Consider the following 16,692-nt stretch of genomic DNA (forward strand, 5'->3'; position numbering starts at 1 on the left):
GATCGCGTCAAAAAGTCTGGGGGTTTCTGCCTATTAGTCATAGTGTTGACTTGCATTGGCAAAAACTCAAGTGTTGACATTCAATGTTTTTAGTTACTTTATTTAGAAAGGCAACCTTTTGGGGTGTGAAATCAAAATGCATTTGCATTTCATGGAGAATTGAAAGCAAGATCTGTGGCAGGCATTTTGCTTTTCATAGTGCAAAATACTCAGCCTCAAAACGACCCTGCCACCATTACTTAGGCAACTTCAAGTCAACTGTGGTCCATACTGATGGAGCTTGAACAATAATATTCAGTCCTTCATGAACACCTCAGGAGAGACACTGACAGGTTCTCGGTTCTGTCCGTAAGGTTTCCGTTTGCCCACATGCAGGCATTGTCTCATAATGAAAAGTATGATGGCACAGAACCATCTTTCGCTGGTATCTTCATTTCATCTGCAACACAACCTAGAATAGGACACATAATGCCAGGAGAATTAAGTGTAGGTGCCACTATTGTCTATTTACAGGCCATTACCTTTCAACATTTTACCTGATAAAAACTCACCTTCAGTCCTTTAATTAACATCTTTTGAAGCAAAAAGCTGCGTATTTGTAATAAAGAAATCCATCATTAATGAGCTTTTAATTTCAAGCTGTTGGCTTCCAGCCAAAATACCAGTCTATATCTATATTCCATAATAATGAAAAAGTCCATCCCCTGTTGTCTTTTTTACATCATAATCTACCAACTTATTTGCTTAGAACTATTTTCACCTATAAACAGTGCTTGATCAGTGCATATTTCTCTCCTGATCAGAATTTTTCACTGAAGAAAGCAATAATATGGATAGAGGACTCTATCAAAAGCAATGGTTTGAAGATAAAAATGGCTTAATGATGGATTAGTTGCTTACAAACAGATTTTCATAGATGGAAGACTAGAGCTTTCTTATGGATTATTGTGATGTTTTAGAACCATCTTTCGCTGGTATCTTCATTTCATCTGCAACACAACCTAGAATAGGACACATAATGCCAGGAGAGTTAAGTGTAGGTGCCACTATTGTCTATTTACAGGCCATTACCTTTCAACATTTTACCTGATAAAAACTCAACTTCAGTCCTTTAATTAACATCTTTTGAAGCAAAAAGCTGCGTATTTGTAATAAAGAAATCCATCATTAATGAGCTTTTAATTTCAAGCTGTTGGCTTCCAGCCAAAATACCAGTCTATATCTATATTCCATAATAATGAAAAAGTCCATCCCCTGTTGTCTTTTTTACATCATAATCTACCAACTTATTTGCTTAGAACTATTTTCACCTATAAACAGTGCTTGATCAGTGCATATTTCTCTCCTGATCAGAATTTTTCACTGAAGAAAGCAATAATATGGATAGAGGACTCTATCAAAAGCAATGGTTTGAAGATAAAAATGGCTTAATGATGGATTAGTTGCTTACAAACAGATTTTCATAGATGGAAGACTAGAGCTTTCTTATGGATTATTGTGATGTTTTATCAGCTGTTTGAACTCTCGTTCAAACAGCACCCATTCACTGCAGAGGATCTAGTGCTGAGCAAATAATGTAGTGCTAAATTTCTCCAAACCTGTTTTGATTAACAAACAAACTCATCTACACCTTGGATGGCCTGAGGGTGAGTAAATATTCATTTATGGGTGAACTATTCCTTGAAACATTACCTTATTAGCAGCCTCTAGTGCACTGATGAGAGTTTGCAGCTCCTCTTTGTTCATTTCTATATTCACCGTTCTCTGAATTCCATTCTCTTTCAGGTCCAGATTAAGATTTAGCAGAGGAGTGTTTAAAGATGACAGCTTGTCGCTGGATAATGCCAGCTAGAGTGAGACAGAAGGAAAGGGAAGAGGAAGTAAGAAAGCAAACAACAAATGGGAAAATCAATAGATGATCTTATCACCGTGATTAATGCATGTGTGTATATATGTGCTTGGTGCACCTTTAACTGCCAGTTGAAGTCCTGAAGCTGTGTGCTTGAGATGCCATTGGTTCTGTCCACCAAAGCATGTCTGATCTCATCAAACCTGGAGCGCACACACTGGAGAACAGCCTCAGCATGTGCCGTGTCCAAATCACTCAGCCGCTCCTGGATCTTCAGACGTGGGTGCAAAATAATCAGTTAGTCATGTTTAGTCAACCACTAAATCAGCTTGAACACTGACATGATTCTGTACACAGATATGTTTATATGTCTGGTCAGATTCATCTACTTGCCTCTTGATCTGAACAGCCCCTTCCTACAGCAAAGCGGATAAAAGAGGAAAGAGTGTTCATTAACTCCACCCATTCTGTCAGACTCCACCGTTCACCGTAATCTGTTCGCCTCGGACCACTTCGGCCGCACACCCCATCCACCACCCTGTGTATGAGCTGACAATACAAAAAGGAGTTGAAGTATGTGACATGTAGGCCAAGTATGGTAATCCGTACTTGGAATTTGTCCTCTGCGTTCACCCCTTCCACGTGATCACACACAGAAGTGAGTAGTGAACACACACCCGGAGCAGTGGGCAAACTTTTGCTGTGGCATGCAGGAGCAATTTGGAGCTCGGTGCCTCGCTCAAGGGCACCTCAGTTGTGGGTAATGAGGGTGGAAAAGAGTGCTGTTCATTCACCTACTTTGGTTAGAGAGTCGGACTTGTAACCTGAAGGTCATGGGTTTGAGTCTCAGTACTGTTCCGGCAGGAAATGTAGGTCAAGGGAGTGAATGAACAGCACTCTCTTCCACACTCAATAACTTCAATACCCACACTCAGCTTGACACCACACTCTGCACACTCATTAACAACAAAAGTATGTTTGTGTGTTCACTACTCACTGCTGTGTGTGTGTGTGTGTGCACTAGGATGGGTGAAATGCAGAGCACAAATTCTGAGTATGGGTTAGTTACGCCACTTTCAGTGTTGAACTTGTACAGTATGATGAAGTTTTGCCAATTTTTGATTTGTTACTGTCAAACAATGTATTAAGCCATATACTACTAACTGTAATGGTAATGTACAATAATGCTAAAAGTTTTGTTGAAGCTCATAAATATTGAATTTCAAATGCTAAGTTGCATAATTGTATATAATTTTAATTTCTCGAGTAAATATACAATTCAAAATATGAAATTTGGCCACAATGTTTATTGCTTGATATGGCATGCATCAGGGCTGACGCATATTTCAAAACGTTATATTTTTTCATTAACTTGGGTCTGCTTTAAACATTTCAATAATCTTTTACAGATTTACCGCAATTTTAAACCACAGATATCTTTTTTGTGTAAAAGTATGACTTCAAATTGGTTTTTAAGGTAAATAATCCACAAGTCAGAAATGAACTATACATCTAAATAAAAGTATCTGGTTTAAATTTGAATTTGTTTTCACCAATTAGACGGTTTAAATTAAACAGCAATTTCATGAGTAAAACGCAATATGATTACGAGCAGCATGGCTGTTCTCAAACTGATGGCATGTGCTACTGACGCGAGAACAGAATAACTGCATCTATTTGTGCATATGTATTATTTGCTAAATACTATTATGTGTAGGAAACTGCTGTTACTTACTTTAGGACATTCTTCAGATGGTAGTTTTTCGAGAAATTTGATCATAATGCTGTCAGTCGTCTTCCTCAGCGTCAATGATGTCAGCTGATCGAACGTCACGTGACTTCTGTCGCGTCTTCAGGATGTTGCGCTGCACACTGTTGGGATCATAGATAAAAGATACATATCTATGGTTGGGATTTATTAATGAAAAATTGTACATATTAATTACATTTACGTGTTATAGTCTAACTATTTCAATGTTGTCACATTTACCAAACTAAAAAAAAAACAACGGAAGTAGTCGTTCATACAATTTCAAAATATAAGTTTAAATGATAAATTAACAGTAAACATTTGAAATTAGATCCAGATTTAAAATAAATGTATTTTTACACAATTGAACAAAAAAATTCAAAAAGACAGATTTTGTACAAACGTTTCCCACATCTTAAAACAAAGAGACTAAATTTAATTTAGTCTTAGTTACAAGATGTACTATTCAGAAATTATATATTGTACTTAAAATCCTTTGGAAATGTTGGTAGTTAATTACGGTTATATACATTTTACGTCCAAAAAAACGATTCTGTTTTATTTCGATTGCCAAAGCATGATAATACGTGTTGCGCAAAGAGAAACTTGGAAACTTGTGGATGTATGCCTGTGGCTGTTGATCAGAGCACACAGGATCCTCACGCGCTAGGCGAGCTCATGCAGGGAAAAGGTTCTCCGATGTAGGTCACTGTAAGACATATAACGGTTAAATACAATAGCTGAAAAGCTGACGCATGATTTGTCCAGGAGCTTACTCTGAAATGTGGCCAAGTCCATGACTCGACGGTAAGTTTAAGGCTTTGTTATCTTAAATATGCATTGGCTGCTGCCTTGTTTCCCATCCAGACGCCTCAGTCTTTATTGAGTCCTTTAAGAAGTGCATGCACATACTGGGCCATAAAGCCGACATAAACATTTTATGATTTTACACTCTTTTTGACCTGCATTCACTCGAGGTCACATGCACATCTATTGTACACGCTTCATATGTGTCTGTGAATGTGTTTCCGGATGTGTAAAAACGGAGCTTTTCTCTTTTTAAAACCAAAATTTAAAGCACCATGATATTTTCATCGCGATCTTTTCCCGTCTTATGAGTAGCACGTGATTCACTGAAACATTTGTTTGTACAAACTTAGAAACATTTGTTTGTACATCTCGCAGTCATTATTGTATTGCATAGCATTATATGTTTCCCCCAATTAAAAACTACACAAATCTAAGCATTTAAATATCATCTTACTGAAGACATATTATTTGGACATACAGAGCGACAACTGATATTTATGTACATTTGTGTAAGTGCTCTGCTATACTATTACAAAGATCATTGTTTTACATTACAAGAATTCTGAATTTCATCTTACTTGTAGGCAATGTAAATAACAGAAAAAGTGATTTTTCCTGACTTTTACTTAATATGTCAAGCGTTACAGGGTTGAAGAATTGATTATATTAATTCTAATTCTAATTTTGATTTTGCAGCAAATAGCAGAAGAGTTGGCGTAGAATGATGTGGTTAGCTTTAGATGTGGTTAGTCACCATTGAATGCTGGGTAGAGGATAGAATATACTAGTTCTTGGTTAGTTAAGCTAGATAAAGTCTTCATCTAATGTTTTTTTTTACATTTATTTGTTTGTTACTATTTGGTTGTTCTTATTTTGTTTAGAAAACCAGTTAAATAAAATATGTCCATGGTCACCTGTTATCGTTTTTGTTTTAGAGAGACATTTTTCTCCTTCCTCATTTCGGGTCATGTCATTCTTGCAGTATGTCTGCCACAGAGAGAAACCTCTTGTAATTTGGCCTATGTGAAATGTAAGATGGTTTATTTGAATCTAGTCAAACACTTCTTCCTCTTCCCTTGTTATAGGGAAGTATGAGGTTAACTTGAAAATGGTATTAGCTCCAGGCACAACTTCTGCGGTTTGCTTTGTCACAAGTTAAGCCTGTTCAACAGGATTCAAAAAGAGAAGAAATGGCAGGTTGCAAGTAATTTACTGTACGGATTTATATTAATTATTGTTTATGTGTTCAGGAGGTGGGCTGTTTGTAGCGTACACGGGGACTTCGCCATTTTGTCTCCTCAGGCTCTGGGATCTCATCATCCTCATGGAGCGACTCTACTGGGTTCGTCACAGATGTCTGCAGCTGATATCCACAGACAGGAGGAGGGGCTGGTACTCTCCTCCTTCATCACTTCCCGCGAAGAGTAGTCTGGACGCTCAGGACCCTCTGGTTCAGCGGCTCACTGGAAAGAGAAGAGTGGTGGTGTCACGATGTGGTCCACACCAAGCAGAGTACCACAGCTTCTCCAAGGGCTTTCAAGACAACAGCATCCGGACCACCAAGTACACCCTCATCAGCTTCATACCCATGAATCTTTTCCAGCAGTTTCACAGGTCAGATATTGAGCTGAATATATATCATGTATTGTCTAAATTATTTGATAGCATGTTGTTGTTTATGTTTTTTTGTGTGAGTTACTGACACATTTGGTTCTGACTATAGAGCAGCAAATCTGTACTTCCTGTTCTTGGTGTTGCTGAATTGGGTCCCAGTGGTGGAAGCATTTCAGAAGGAGATTACCATGATCCCGCTAGCCATGGTGCTCACAGTCATTGCCTTCAAAGACGCCATGGAGGACTACAGACGTTACCGCTATGACAAGAAAATAAACAACACACTAACACATGTCTACAGTGGGTCAGTATTTGTTCATCCCTGTTAATATGATGTGGTCAATGATAAGACTTTCATGATCATGTGACACTGTTTCTGCTACTGTGTGGGTGTTTTGGGTGAGTTTTGTAACTTCCTTTTCTGATTTGAGGAATACACATAGTAACTTATATTTGGTTATTTCCCTGTATTTTCCCCATATTGCGTGAGTTTAAATTAAACAGCAATTTCATGAGTAAAACGCAATATGATTACGAGCAGCATGGCTGTTCTCAAACTGATGGCATGTGCTACTGACGCGAGAACAGAATAACTGCATCTATTTGTGCATATGTATTATTTGCTAAATACTATTATGTGTAGGAAACTGCTGTTACTTACTTTAGGACATTCTTCAGATGGTAGTTTTTCGAGAAATTTGATCATAATGCTGTCAGTCGTCTTCCTCAGCGTCAATGATGTCAGCTGATCGAACGTCACGTGACTTCTGTCGCGTCTTCAGGATGTTGCGCTGCACACTGTTGGGATCATAGATAAAAGATACATATCTATGGTTGGGATTTATTAATGAAAAATTGTACATATTAATTACATTTACGTGTTATAGTCTAACTATTTCAATGTTGTCACATTTACCAAACTTTAAAAAAAAAGAACGGAAGTAGTCGTTCATACAATTTCAAAATATAAGTTTAAATGATAAATTAACAGTAAACATTTGAAATTAGATCCAGATTTAAAATAAATGTATTTTTACACAATTGAACAAAAAAATTCAAAAAGACAGATTTTGTACAAACGTTTCCCACATCTTAAAACAAAGAGACTAAATTTAATTTAGTCTTAGTTACAAGATGTACTATTCAGAAATTATATATTGTACTTAAAATCCTTTGGAAATGTTGGTAGTTAATTACGGTTATATACATTTTACGTCCAAAAAAAGGATTCCGTTTTATTTCGATTGCCAAAGCATGATAATACGTGTTGCGCCAAGAGAAACTTGGAAACTTGTGGGTGTATGCCTGTGGCTGTTGATCAGAGCACACAGGATCCTCACGCGCTAGGCGAGCTCATGCAGGGAAAAAGTTCTCCGATGTAGGTCACTGTAAGACATATAACGGTTAAATACAATAGCTGAAAAGCTGACGCATGATTTGTCCAGGAGCTTACTCTGAAATGTGGCCAAGTCCATGACTCGACGGTAAGTTTAAGGCTTTGTTATCTTAAATATGCATTGGCTGCTGCCTTGTTTCCCATCCAGACGCCTCAGTCTTTATTGAGTCCTTTAAGAAGTGCATGCACATACTGGGCCATAAAGCCGACATAAACATTTTATGATTTTACACTCTTTTTGACCTGCATTCACTCGAGGTCACATGCACATCTATTGTACACGCTTCATATGTGTCTGTGAATGTGTTTCCGGATGTGTAAAAACGGAGCTTTTCTCTTTTTAAAACCAAAATTTAAAGCACCATGATATTTTCATCGCGATCTTTTCCCGTCTTATGAGTAGCACGTGATTCACTGAAACATTTGTTTGTACAAACTGAGAAACATTTGTTTGTACATCTCGCAGTCATTATTGTATTGCATAGCATTATATGTTTCCCCCAATTAAAAACTACACAAATCTAAGCATTTAAATATCATCTTACTGAAGACATATTATTTGGACATACAGAGCGACAACTGATATTTATGTACATTTGTGTAAGTGCTCTGCTATACTATTACAAAGATCATTGTTTTACATTACAAGAATTCTGAATTTCATCTTACTTGTAGGCAATGTAAATAACAGAAAAAGTGATTTTTCCTGACTTTTACTTAATATGTCAAGCGTTACAGGGTTGAAGAATTGATTATATTAATTCTAATTCTAATTTTGATTTTGCAGCAAATAGCAGAAGAGTTGGCGTAGAATGATGTGGTTAGCTTTAGATGTGGTTAGTCACCATTGAATGCTGGGTAGAGGATAGAATATACTAGTTCTTGGTTAGTTAAGCTAGATAAAGTCTTCATCTAATGCTTTTTTTTACATTTATTTGTTTGTTACTATTTGGTTGTTCTTATTTTGTTTAGAAAACCAGTTAAATAAAATATGTCCATGGTCACCTGTTATCGTTTTTGTTTTAGAGAGACATTTTTCTCCTTCCTCATTTCGGGTCATGTCATTCTTGCAGTATGTCTGCCACAGAGAGAAACCTCTTGTAATTTGGCCTATGTGAAATGTAAGATGGTTTATTTGAATCTAGTCAAACACTTCTTCCTCTTCCCTTGTTATAGGGAAGTATGAGGTTAACTTGAAAATGGTATTAGCTCCAGGCACAACTTCTGCGGTTTGCTTTGTCACAAGTTAAGCCTGTTCAACAGGATTCAAAAAGAGAAGAAATGGCAGGTTGCAAGTAATTTACTGTACGGATTTATATTAATTATTGTTTATGTGTTCAGGAGGTGGGCTGTTTGTAGCGTACACGGGGACTTCGCCATTTTGTCTCCTCAGGCTCTGGGATCTCATCATCCTCATGGAGCGACTCTACTGGGTTCGTCACAGATGTCTGCAGCTGATATCCACAGACAGGAGGAGGGGCTGGTACTCTCCTCCTTCATCACTTCCCGCGAAGAGTAGTCTGGACGCTCAGGACCCTCTGGTTCAGCGGCTCACTGGAAAGAGAAGAGTGGTGGTGTCACGATGTGGTCCACACCAAGCAGAGTACCACAGCTTCTCCAAGGGCTTTCAAGACAACAGCATCCGGACCACCAAGTACACCCTCATCAGCTTCATACCCATGAATCTTTTCCAGCAGTTTCACAGGTCAGATATTGAGCTGAATATATATCATGTATTGTCTAAATTATTTGATAGCATGTTGTTGTTTATGTTTTTTTGTGTGAGTTACTGACACATTTGGTTCTGACTATAGAGCAGCAAATCTGTACTTCCTGTTCTTGGTGTTGCTGAATTGGGTCCCAGTGGTGGAAGCATTTCAGAAGGAGATTACCATGATCCCGCTAGCCATGGTGCTCACAGTCATTGCCTTCAAAGACGCCATGGAGGACTACAGACGTTACCGCTATGACAAGAAAATAAACAACACACTAACACATGTCTACAGTGGGTCAGTATTTGTTCATCCCTGTTAATATGATGTGGTCAATGATAAGACTTTCATGATCATGTGACACTGTTTCTGCTACTGTGTGGGTGTTTTGGGTGAGTTTTGTAACTTCCTTTTCTGATTTGAGGAATACACATAGTAACTTATATTTGGTTATTTCCCTGTATTTTCCCCATATTGCGTGATGACCTGTTTCAAGGTAAATGCCTAGTGAGGGTAGCTTGTGTTCTACCAGGCAAAGACTGATGAATAACTATGAGGCCCATACTGTAGAATGATACAGATTGCAAGACCACTGTCTGTTGTCTTTTTCACTTTGAAATAAAAAATGAACCATGCAAAGGTTCCATGCAAATGGTTACAAAGTGATTTAAAATTTGTCAAAGTATTCATCATTATGAGACCACTCAGCCATCAGTGAATTTTTTTCATTTTGTTACTTTGACCACAATCCATTCAAAATGAAGTGATGAGGCTATTTGGAATACGTTTTATTCAGTGTTATTTATACATTATAAAAACATTTATTCATATTTTGAATTGGCATTTATTTTTATATTTTCAGTTTTCGTTATAGTTTTAGTAATTTTATATTGTTTTGTCATTTTTGTCATTATCTTTTTATATTTTTTATTAAGGCTTAATTCATTTTTATTTTTGTTTTACCTTCAATAATTTTAGTATTTAAACTTATTTAATTCCAGTTAGTTACCAAGGTGACATTTGTAATTTTGTAAAGTTTTCCACAATTACATGTTATCTTATTTAAGCTTTATTTCAATTCATGTTTTTTTTTTTTTTCATTTTAGTCTTACTTACTAATAACACTTTTTGGAAATGAGCTTCATCATGCAAAAATATGTATATATATATATGAAGTTTACAGCTCAAGGCAACTTGGCAACGGCCCATTTATCCTATTCTTAATCTGTCACTGTTCTTTGAGCCTTTGGCTTTGGATAAAATGCAATGGCTTCTGCTTTGTTCTGCATCTTGTGACAGTGGCATATTAAAATATTCATACCACGAGGAACAAATTTTCCTTCATCATTAGAGATAAATGACTTCATTATACTCCTAAAACATTCTGTAACTTTTAGCCCAATTTTCCCCACCAGCTTTAAAGACCTTTTATTGAAGCTGAGCTGTAAAAATGGCTTGTTCTGAGATCTTTTTTTTTTTTGACAACATAAACCCATAACATATGACCATCCATATGTACATGTCACTTATGTCTATCCGGTCTTTCCAAAAACCTGACCCATCAAGTAACGATTAGAAGGGACAAAGCAGGAGGATAGATGGTGTTATTCATAAGCACCAGAAAAGCTAACAGAGTAAAACAATTTTTGGAACATATTGTTGTTCCTGGCCTGGTGTATCACATGCATCTCTGCATATCCTTCAGAAGGATCCCAATGTTAGAAAGCCCTAAGTTTAGATTAACTGCTGTCTATGGCCTCTTGACTTTGTCACTTGTTTTCATCACTTTCGCTTTCTTTTCTGTGCACTGGTTTGCTAACCTGAACAGCCAGTCAGAGTAGGCTCAGACAACAATACAACGAGCTAAAATCGGCCACCACCGCTGTGGTTTTGTTTAGTTTTCTTACCATAAACGTGAAACTCCTCACTGTTACTATCATTAGAAAGTGTTGACTGTTGACACAGATTCACTAACCAAACCCTGTACCTCCTAGATGATAGATTAATTTCCAAGAAATAGCATTGCATCATTTCCATATTGTGCAAAACTTCCTTCTAGGCTCTCAAGGACTTTAGCCATTAGAATGTATGATTTTCCTTTGTTCTTTCTTCAGTCTTATAAAGACATTAGATGATAAAGGGTCTATTTCTAAAACAATGCTTCAGTATTTCCTTGAAGGGATATTTTAATGAACTCTAGTGTCTTGATGTAAAACTTCAAATGTAGTTGAAGAGCCACCCCCTATAGCCAGTGCTCATTTCTTGTAACAAGACACAGCACACTTTGCTTTCCCTTCATCTGTGTTTGACTATAGCCACTGTAAAACACTAAAAAATATCTTATATCATATCTACAACATGCAATTAAAAAATAGCCTTGACAAAGGAATGCTTGTAGTTGTATCCAGTCCTCATTAAGCTTTATAGTAATAATAATAACAATCTTGGCTTCAAAAGTCCAGAGCTCCTTAGATGATAAATAACTTGTGTTCTCTGTCCGAGATAAACGTCACACTGCAAACAGGTCGCATATTTACCAGCCCTCAGTTTTCCCTGTCTAAAAACTGCCTCAGAGTCATAAAAAGCTCTACGTCTACTTTGTTTATGATGCCTGGGAGTGTTTCCTGGATAAGGAGCGGCCCGGTCTATATGTTGTAGATTATTACAGGTTTCTGAGCCACACGCACTACTGTTGAGACAAAGGTTTTGAAGAGCGTAAGGCTTCTCAGGTGTCAGATCTTGCTTGTGTTGATCTTGGCTGGGACAGAATCAGAGACATGAATTTGACTAGTGATGGTGAGACCTGTTGGACATGCTTGGGATAGAGAATCTGCCTAAATTGGCTGGACCGTTCTTAAAGACTGAGCGGAATAGTCCGGCTGCCATGATTCAGCAGTTAGAGCAAGATCAGGGAGGTGGCATGGCAAAAGATCTGGCCAAAAATAGAAGAGTTGTCATGCCAAGTTGGACTGAACATGAAGAAATAAAGGAATCACAGCAGTCGTGCACCCGGAATAAGGTCCAGACGACCAAGTACACCTTCCTGTCTTTCATTCCCAAGAATCTTTTCGAGCAACTTCATCGTTTTGCCAATGTATACTTCGTCTTTTTGGGCGCATTGAACTTTGTGCCTATTGTAAACGCATTCCAACCAGAGATCTCGATCATTCCTATTGTCTTCGTGATGTCCATTACTGCTGTTAAAGACCTTTGGGAGGACCAGCGTCGGAGGAAGTCTGACCAAAAGGTCAATAACCGCTTATGTGAAGTTTATGACAGGTAAACGTATGAAACTTTCTGAATGTCAGAATTGAAAATATACATATAACACACACTGTCTACAGATGCATACGTCATTTTGTACTTTAACCATGTGTGGCATGGCAGCTGATATCTGCTATCAGTGGATCATAGCATAGCACATATATGTGTTCAGTATATACATGCATTTTTGTTATTCAAAAGCATGTTTACTATGTAGTTAAGGTATTGTTTAACCTTGCTGTGAGGTGACTTGCCCCAGGTATTTAACTTTTGACAGTTTTTTGAGGCTTGTTCCTCAAACAGTCGGAGGTGCGGCTTCATAACTTCATTGGATTTGTCAAATTCAATAAACTTTGGTTTTTCCAAATACAGTCATTTGGATTTGCATGGTAAAGTGTCACAGCTACAATGTTGCATTGAATTTCCAAGCTTCTGTGTCTATTTCCAATCTGTATCCTGTGCTGTAACCCATGTGTATCATTTTTTTATTAGTGTATCTGTTAGTTAACGGTTAGCTTGAAGTATAGTTATTATCGAACTCTGTGTCTTTTATAATTGAGCGAATATCTCTTGATCAGAGGTTTGTTCATTGTATCACGTTTGTATGTGAGAACAATGGCTTATTTTAACAGGTAATTGATTCATAGACTGCATAGTGTGATTTCTCAGAATCGACAAAAGCTTATAAGGTAACACTTTAGTGTAGGGACTAATTCTCACTACTAACTAGTTGCTTATTAGCATGCTTATTATTAACATATTGGCTGTTTATTAGTATAAAGCACATATTCTGCATGACCATATTCTACATCCCTAATCCTACCCAATACCTAAACTTAACAACTACCTTACTAACTATTAATAAGCAGCAAATTAGGAGTTTATTGAGGCAAAAGTCGTAGTTAGTGGTTTGTAAATAGCGAGAATTGGACTTTAAAATAAAGTGTGACTGCTTATAAATATTCAAATGCTGTCGTTGAATTGATAATGAATTTTTAAAGGGTTATGGGTGTATTTGTAGCATGTTGCTACTATGTACAGTGTAAAGTCAACCCTCTGTAAATAGCAGGTATGAAGACACTGTTTATATTTTGCCTTCTCGCACTAATGACCTGACAAATATTGTACCAAAATGTTGAATTATCCAACATTTGGCTCTAGCTAAGCTGTTAATGCTGCTGAGTTTAAAAAGGCTCCCTTGTGATTGTCTTGCCGCAGGGGGTCATATTAGTTTTCCTGTTATGGAGCTGTTGCCGTGGGTGACAATGAAGCGCAGCGTTTGCTTGATTACTATGGCATTGAGGCTGGTGTGTTTAGTTCAGTAGGCATAAAGCAGTAATGCTTGAATCTGTTTATGTGTGTTGTACTTTACTCATAATGGCACATCAATGCACAGGAACAAAGCATCATTGGAAATGCATATACCTGTATGTTTTTGGCATGTGGGATGGTGCAGGTACAGGTGCATCTCAATAAATTAGAATGTCGTGGAAAAGTTCATTTATTTCAGTAATTCAACTCATATTGTGAAACTCGTGTATTAAATAAATTCAATGCACACAGACTGAAGTAGTTTAAGTCTTTGGTTCTTTTAATTGTGATGATTTTGGCTCACATTTAACAAAAACCCACCAATTCACTAGCTTTGTTTCACAATGGTTCTGCAAATATTCAGTTATACCACCTGCAAGACTGGTTTTGAGTGTCATCAATACTAAGAGGGCTGTTTTAACTAATAATAAACGCAGCTCTCGGGAATACTGTATTCTGATTGATCAGTCTGCAGTCAAATATTTTTGTTTAATGAGCACTAAATAGTATATTTGCATTTGTTGTTCCAGGCAACCAACAAATAGTTTTTGCCTTTCATGATCATCTTGTATAATAAAAAGAATTCAACATTAGGATTAAGCAGAATAATGTTTAGGCAGACGGTCATTACCACAGATTAAACCTGCTCAGGAATTTACATGACCCCATTGCTATATATATATATATAGCATAACCATGCATAAAACATGGTCATTATTACACATATTTTGATACCAAATATTTGGAAAAAATATTGTCTTTTTTTATATAGAGACTTGCTTATGTGATTATCTAATTTATTGTTTCAAATACTGACAGTGAAATCAATATTTGAATCCTGTTGTTTATCCAATTTTAATAGTGAACCCAAACAAAGAGTGTGTGTGTTTGTGTTGAAGGAAGCAGAAGCAGTATGTGGAGCGGCGTTGGGCAGAGGTGTGTGTCGGTGATCTGGTCCGTCTCTGCTGTAATGAGATCATTCCTGCTGACATGGTGCTGCTGCACTCGTCTGATCCTAATGGAGTGTGTCACATTGAGACGGCCAACCTGGATGGAGAAACCAACCTCAAACAAAGGCAGGTGGTCCGTGACCTGCCACAGCAGGTGAGTGGCCAGCCATTTCATTATCATCTTCTTCACTGTTGTCTTTGTTTTTCCTCCAAATATTTATGAGGTGAAATAGGTTTTGCTATAAAGGGTCAGTGTTTTTTTGTATGAAAATCTATTAAGTTGTTTAAAAGAAATAAAATGCCATTTATACAGACAATGACTTTAATTTACATCATCTATGATTCTGTGTTTCTGAATTTTTTAATTCTGAACGATGCCCGGTGAAGGTCACGTGACTGAAACGTATGAATTGCAAGCTATAGCAGTGTGTGGAATTCGTTTATTTTTGTTGGACTGTTTGCTTTTCTTTTTAACTACACACCTGCTTTTATGATTTACTTGGAGTTATGATTTACTTGGTGGTATTTCACTTATATTTTGAATTTGTGAATTAAAATATATGTTCTTGTGAGGCATTTTTCTTCATTACGACGAAAAATGTCTCATGAATTGCTGAAATTCTTTACTTTGTTAAATGATTTTTTAATTTAAAATCTTTATTAAAACACCCTCTTTGAACAGTATGTTTAAATGTGATGTGATCTTCCTTTAGGGATCTGAATTTGTTCCAGAAAACTACAGCAGTCACATTGAGTGTGAAAATCCCAACAACGACTTGAGACGGTTCAGAGGCTTCATGTGAGTAAAGCAGTAAACTTCTTATGTAAATGATAAACGAAAGGCTGGAGACTCTTTCTTTGAATGAAAAAGATAGTGACTTTGTTTTTGTTTGTTTGTTTGTGTTTAATGCAATTCCAGCTTCTGTGGCTATTTTCATGGCGATAAATATTATGGCTGAATTATATCATGTCTTTACAATGTATTTTTTACTAAAAACGCCAAAACTGTTTTTGGCTTAACTCTGTTAAAAATCTCTTCAAAAGAGTTAACTGAGACTTTGTTTTTGTACACAGGGAGCATCCTGGTAAAGTGCGGGTTGGACTCCACAGTGAAAACCTGCTCCTGAGGAGCTGCACTGTGAGGAACACAGAGACTGTGATTGGCATTGTGGTCTATGCAGGTCAGTTTCACATCTTTGCACTCAAGAGATTGACTTCAGATATGACAAGATCATTGTATCATTATAAAGAGCTCGATTGAGCAATAAAATTTTTTGTGTGTGTGAGTTCAGGTCATGAGACAAAAGCAATGCAGAATAACAGTGGGCCACGCTACAAACGTAGTAAACTGGAGCGCCGACTCAATATGGACGTCCTCTGGTGTGTCATTTTACTGCTGCTCATGTGTCTTATTGCTGCTGTAGGTTAGTATTACGGTCATTGACATACTTGTGACAGGATTTAAACTTTTAAGTACTAGGTTAATGTTGTTTTTGTGGGGTTGTGATCTACAGGTCATGGTTTTTGGTTGAGTGGACGACAGAATCCCATTTACATGATCCCTGACGACACGCACCCTGCTCTCGCTGCCTTTTACATGTTCTGGACTATGATCATTGTTCTGCAGGTGAGTGATAGGGAGCGGAAACATTTGATATCTACACAAACACATACAGTACATGTAAACAACCGGTCAAAAGGTTGGAATAAGGTCTCTTTTGTTCACCAAGGCTGTGTTTATTTAATTAAATATACAGAAAAGACAGTAATATTGTGAAATGTTTTTGCATTTTTAAATTGTTTTTTTTATTTTATTTGAATTTATATTACAATGTTATTTATTTCTGTCATGGCAACGCTGAATTTGCAGCAGGCATTACTTCAGTCCTCAGTGTCACATGATCCTTCAGGAATCATTCTAATTTGCTGATTACGCTTTTTTATTATTGTCAATGTTGGAAACAGTTGTGCTTAATAATTTTGTGAAAATCATTTAAAAAACTCTAAATCAATTTTTTTTTTAGGATTCTTTGACC

The 16,692-nt window shown here is 37.0% G+C and overlaps 2 protein-coding genes across 8 annotated transcripts in view; one reads left to right on the plus strand and one right to left on the minus strand.

Annotated features, from left to right (window-relative positions):
- LOC107747561 (COMM domain-containing protein 8) lies at positions 1–7,947 on the minus strand. Of its 4 annotated transcripts, none has more exons than XM_016562140.1 (6): positions 4,376–4,703; positions 3,585–3,721; positions 2,243–2,398; positions 1,968–2,120; positions 1,693–1,848; positions 1–451 (listed from the first exon to the last, which is right to left on the minus strand). In XM_016562140.1, exons 2-6 carry the CDS (start codon positions 3,627–3,629, stop codon positions 431–433), a joined length of 531 nt encoding a protein of 176 aa, XP_016417626.1. In that variant the 5' UTR covers positions 3,630–3,721; positions 4,376–4,703; the 3' UTR covers positions 1–430. The 4 variants fall into 4 exon arrangements, with proteins under 4 accessions (XP_016417626.1, XP_016417628.1, XP_016417627.1 ...); XM_016562142.1 differs by lacking the exons at positions 1–451; positions 3,585–3,721; positions 4,376–4,703 and adding exons at positions 973–1,001; positions 6,685–6,821; positions 7,477–7,947; XM_016562141.1 differs by lacking the exons at positions 1–451; positions 3,585–3,721; positions 4,376–4,703 and adding exons at positions 973–1,001; positions 6,685–6,821; positions 7,231–7,307.
- LOC107747560 (probable phospholipid-transporting ATPase VD) overlaps positions 4,316–16,692 on the plus strand; it is a 26,586-nt gene continuing 14,209 nt past the window's right edge. The window contains exons 1-8 of one of the 4 annotated variants that reach the window (XM_016562138.1): positions 4,316–4,406; positions 5,660–6,023; positions 6,133–6,327; positions 14,606–14,810; positions 15,370–15,455; positions 15,731–15,837; positions 15,949–16,080; positions 16,171–16,283. In XM_016562138.1, coding sequence (XP_016417624.1) covers positions 5,734–6,023; positions 6,133–6,327; positions 14,606–14,810; positions 15,370–15,455; positions 15,731–15,837; positions 15,949–16,080; positions 16,171–16,283 — 1,128 coding nt within the window. In that variant the 5' untranslated portion in view covers positions 4,316–4,406; positions 5,660–5,733. Of the gene's footprint in view, positions 4,407–5,659; positions 6,024–6,132; positions 6,328–7,355; positions 7,508–8,760; positions 9,125–9,233; positions 9,429–14,605; positions 14,811–15,369; positions 15,456–15,730; positions 15,838–15,948; positions 16,081–16,170; positions 16,284–16,692 lie in introns of those variants that run through there. The other 3 variants (XM_016562136.1, XM_016562135.1, XM_016562137.1) reach the window with 3 other exon arrangements.

Source organism: Sinocyclocheilus rhinocerous, unplaced genomic scaffold (genome assembly GCF_001515625.1).
Source record: "Sinocyclocheilus rhinocerous isolate Xijiao unplaced genomic scaffold, SAMN03320098_v1.1 scaffold469, whole genome shotgun sequence".
Taxonomy (NCBI): Eukaryota; Metazoa; Chordata; class Actinopteri; order Cypriniformes; family Cyprinidae; genus Sinocyclocheilus; species Sinocyclocheilus rhinocerous.

Excerpts from the sequence above, each read along its gene's own strand:
- LOC107747561 (XM_016562140.1), bottom strand. The coding sequence starts at position 3,629 with ATGATCAAATTTCTCGAAAAACTACCATCTGAAGAATGTCCTAAA. Across the intron at positions 2,399-3,584 it reads CATCTGAAGAATGTCCTAAA|CTCATACACAGGGTGGTGGA; the intron begins GTAAGTAACAGC and ends TTGTATTGTCAG. Across the intron at positions 2,121-2,242 it reads GGGGCTGTTCAGATCAAGAG|ATCCAGGAGCGGCTGAGTGA; the intron begins GCAAGTAGATGA and ends CCACGTCTGAAG.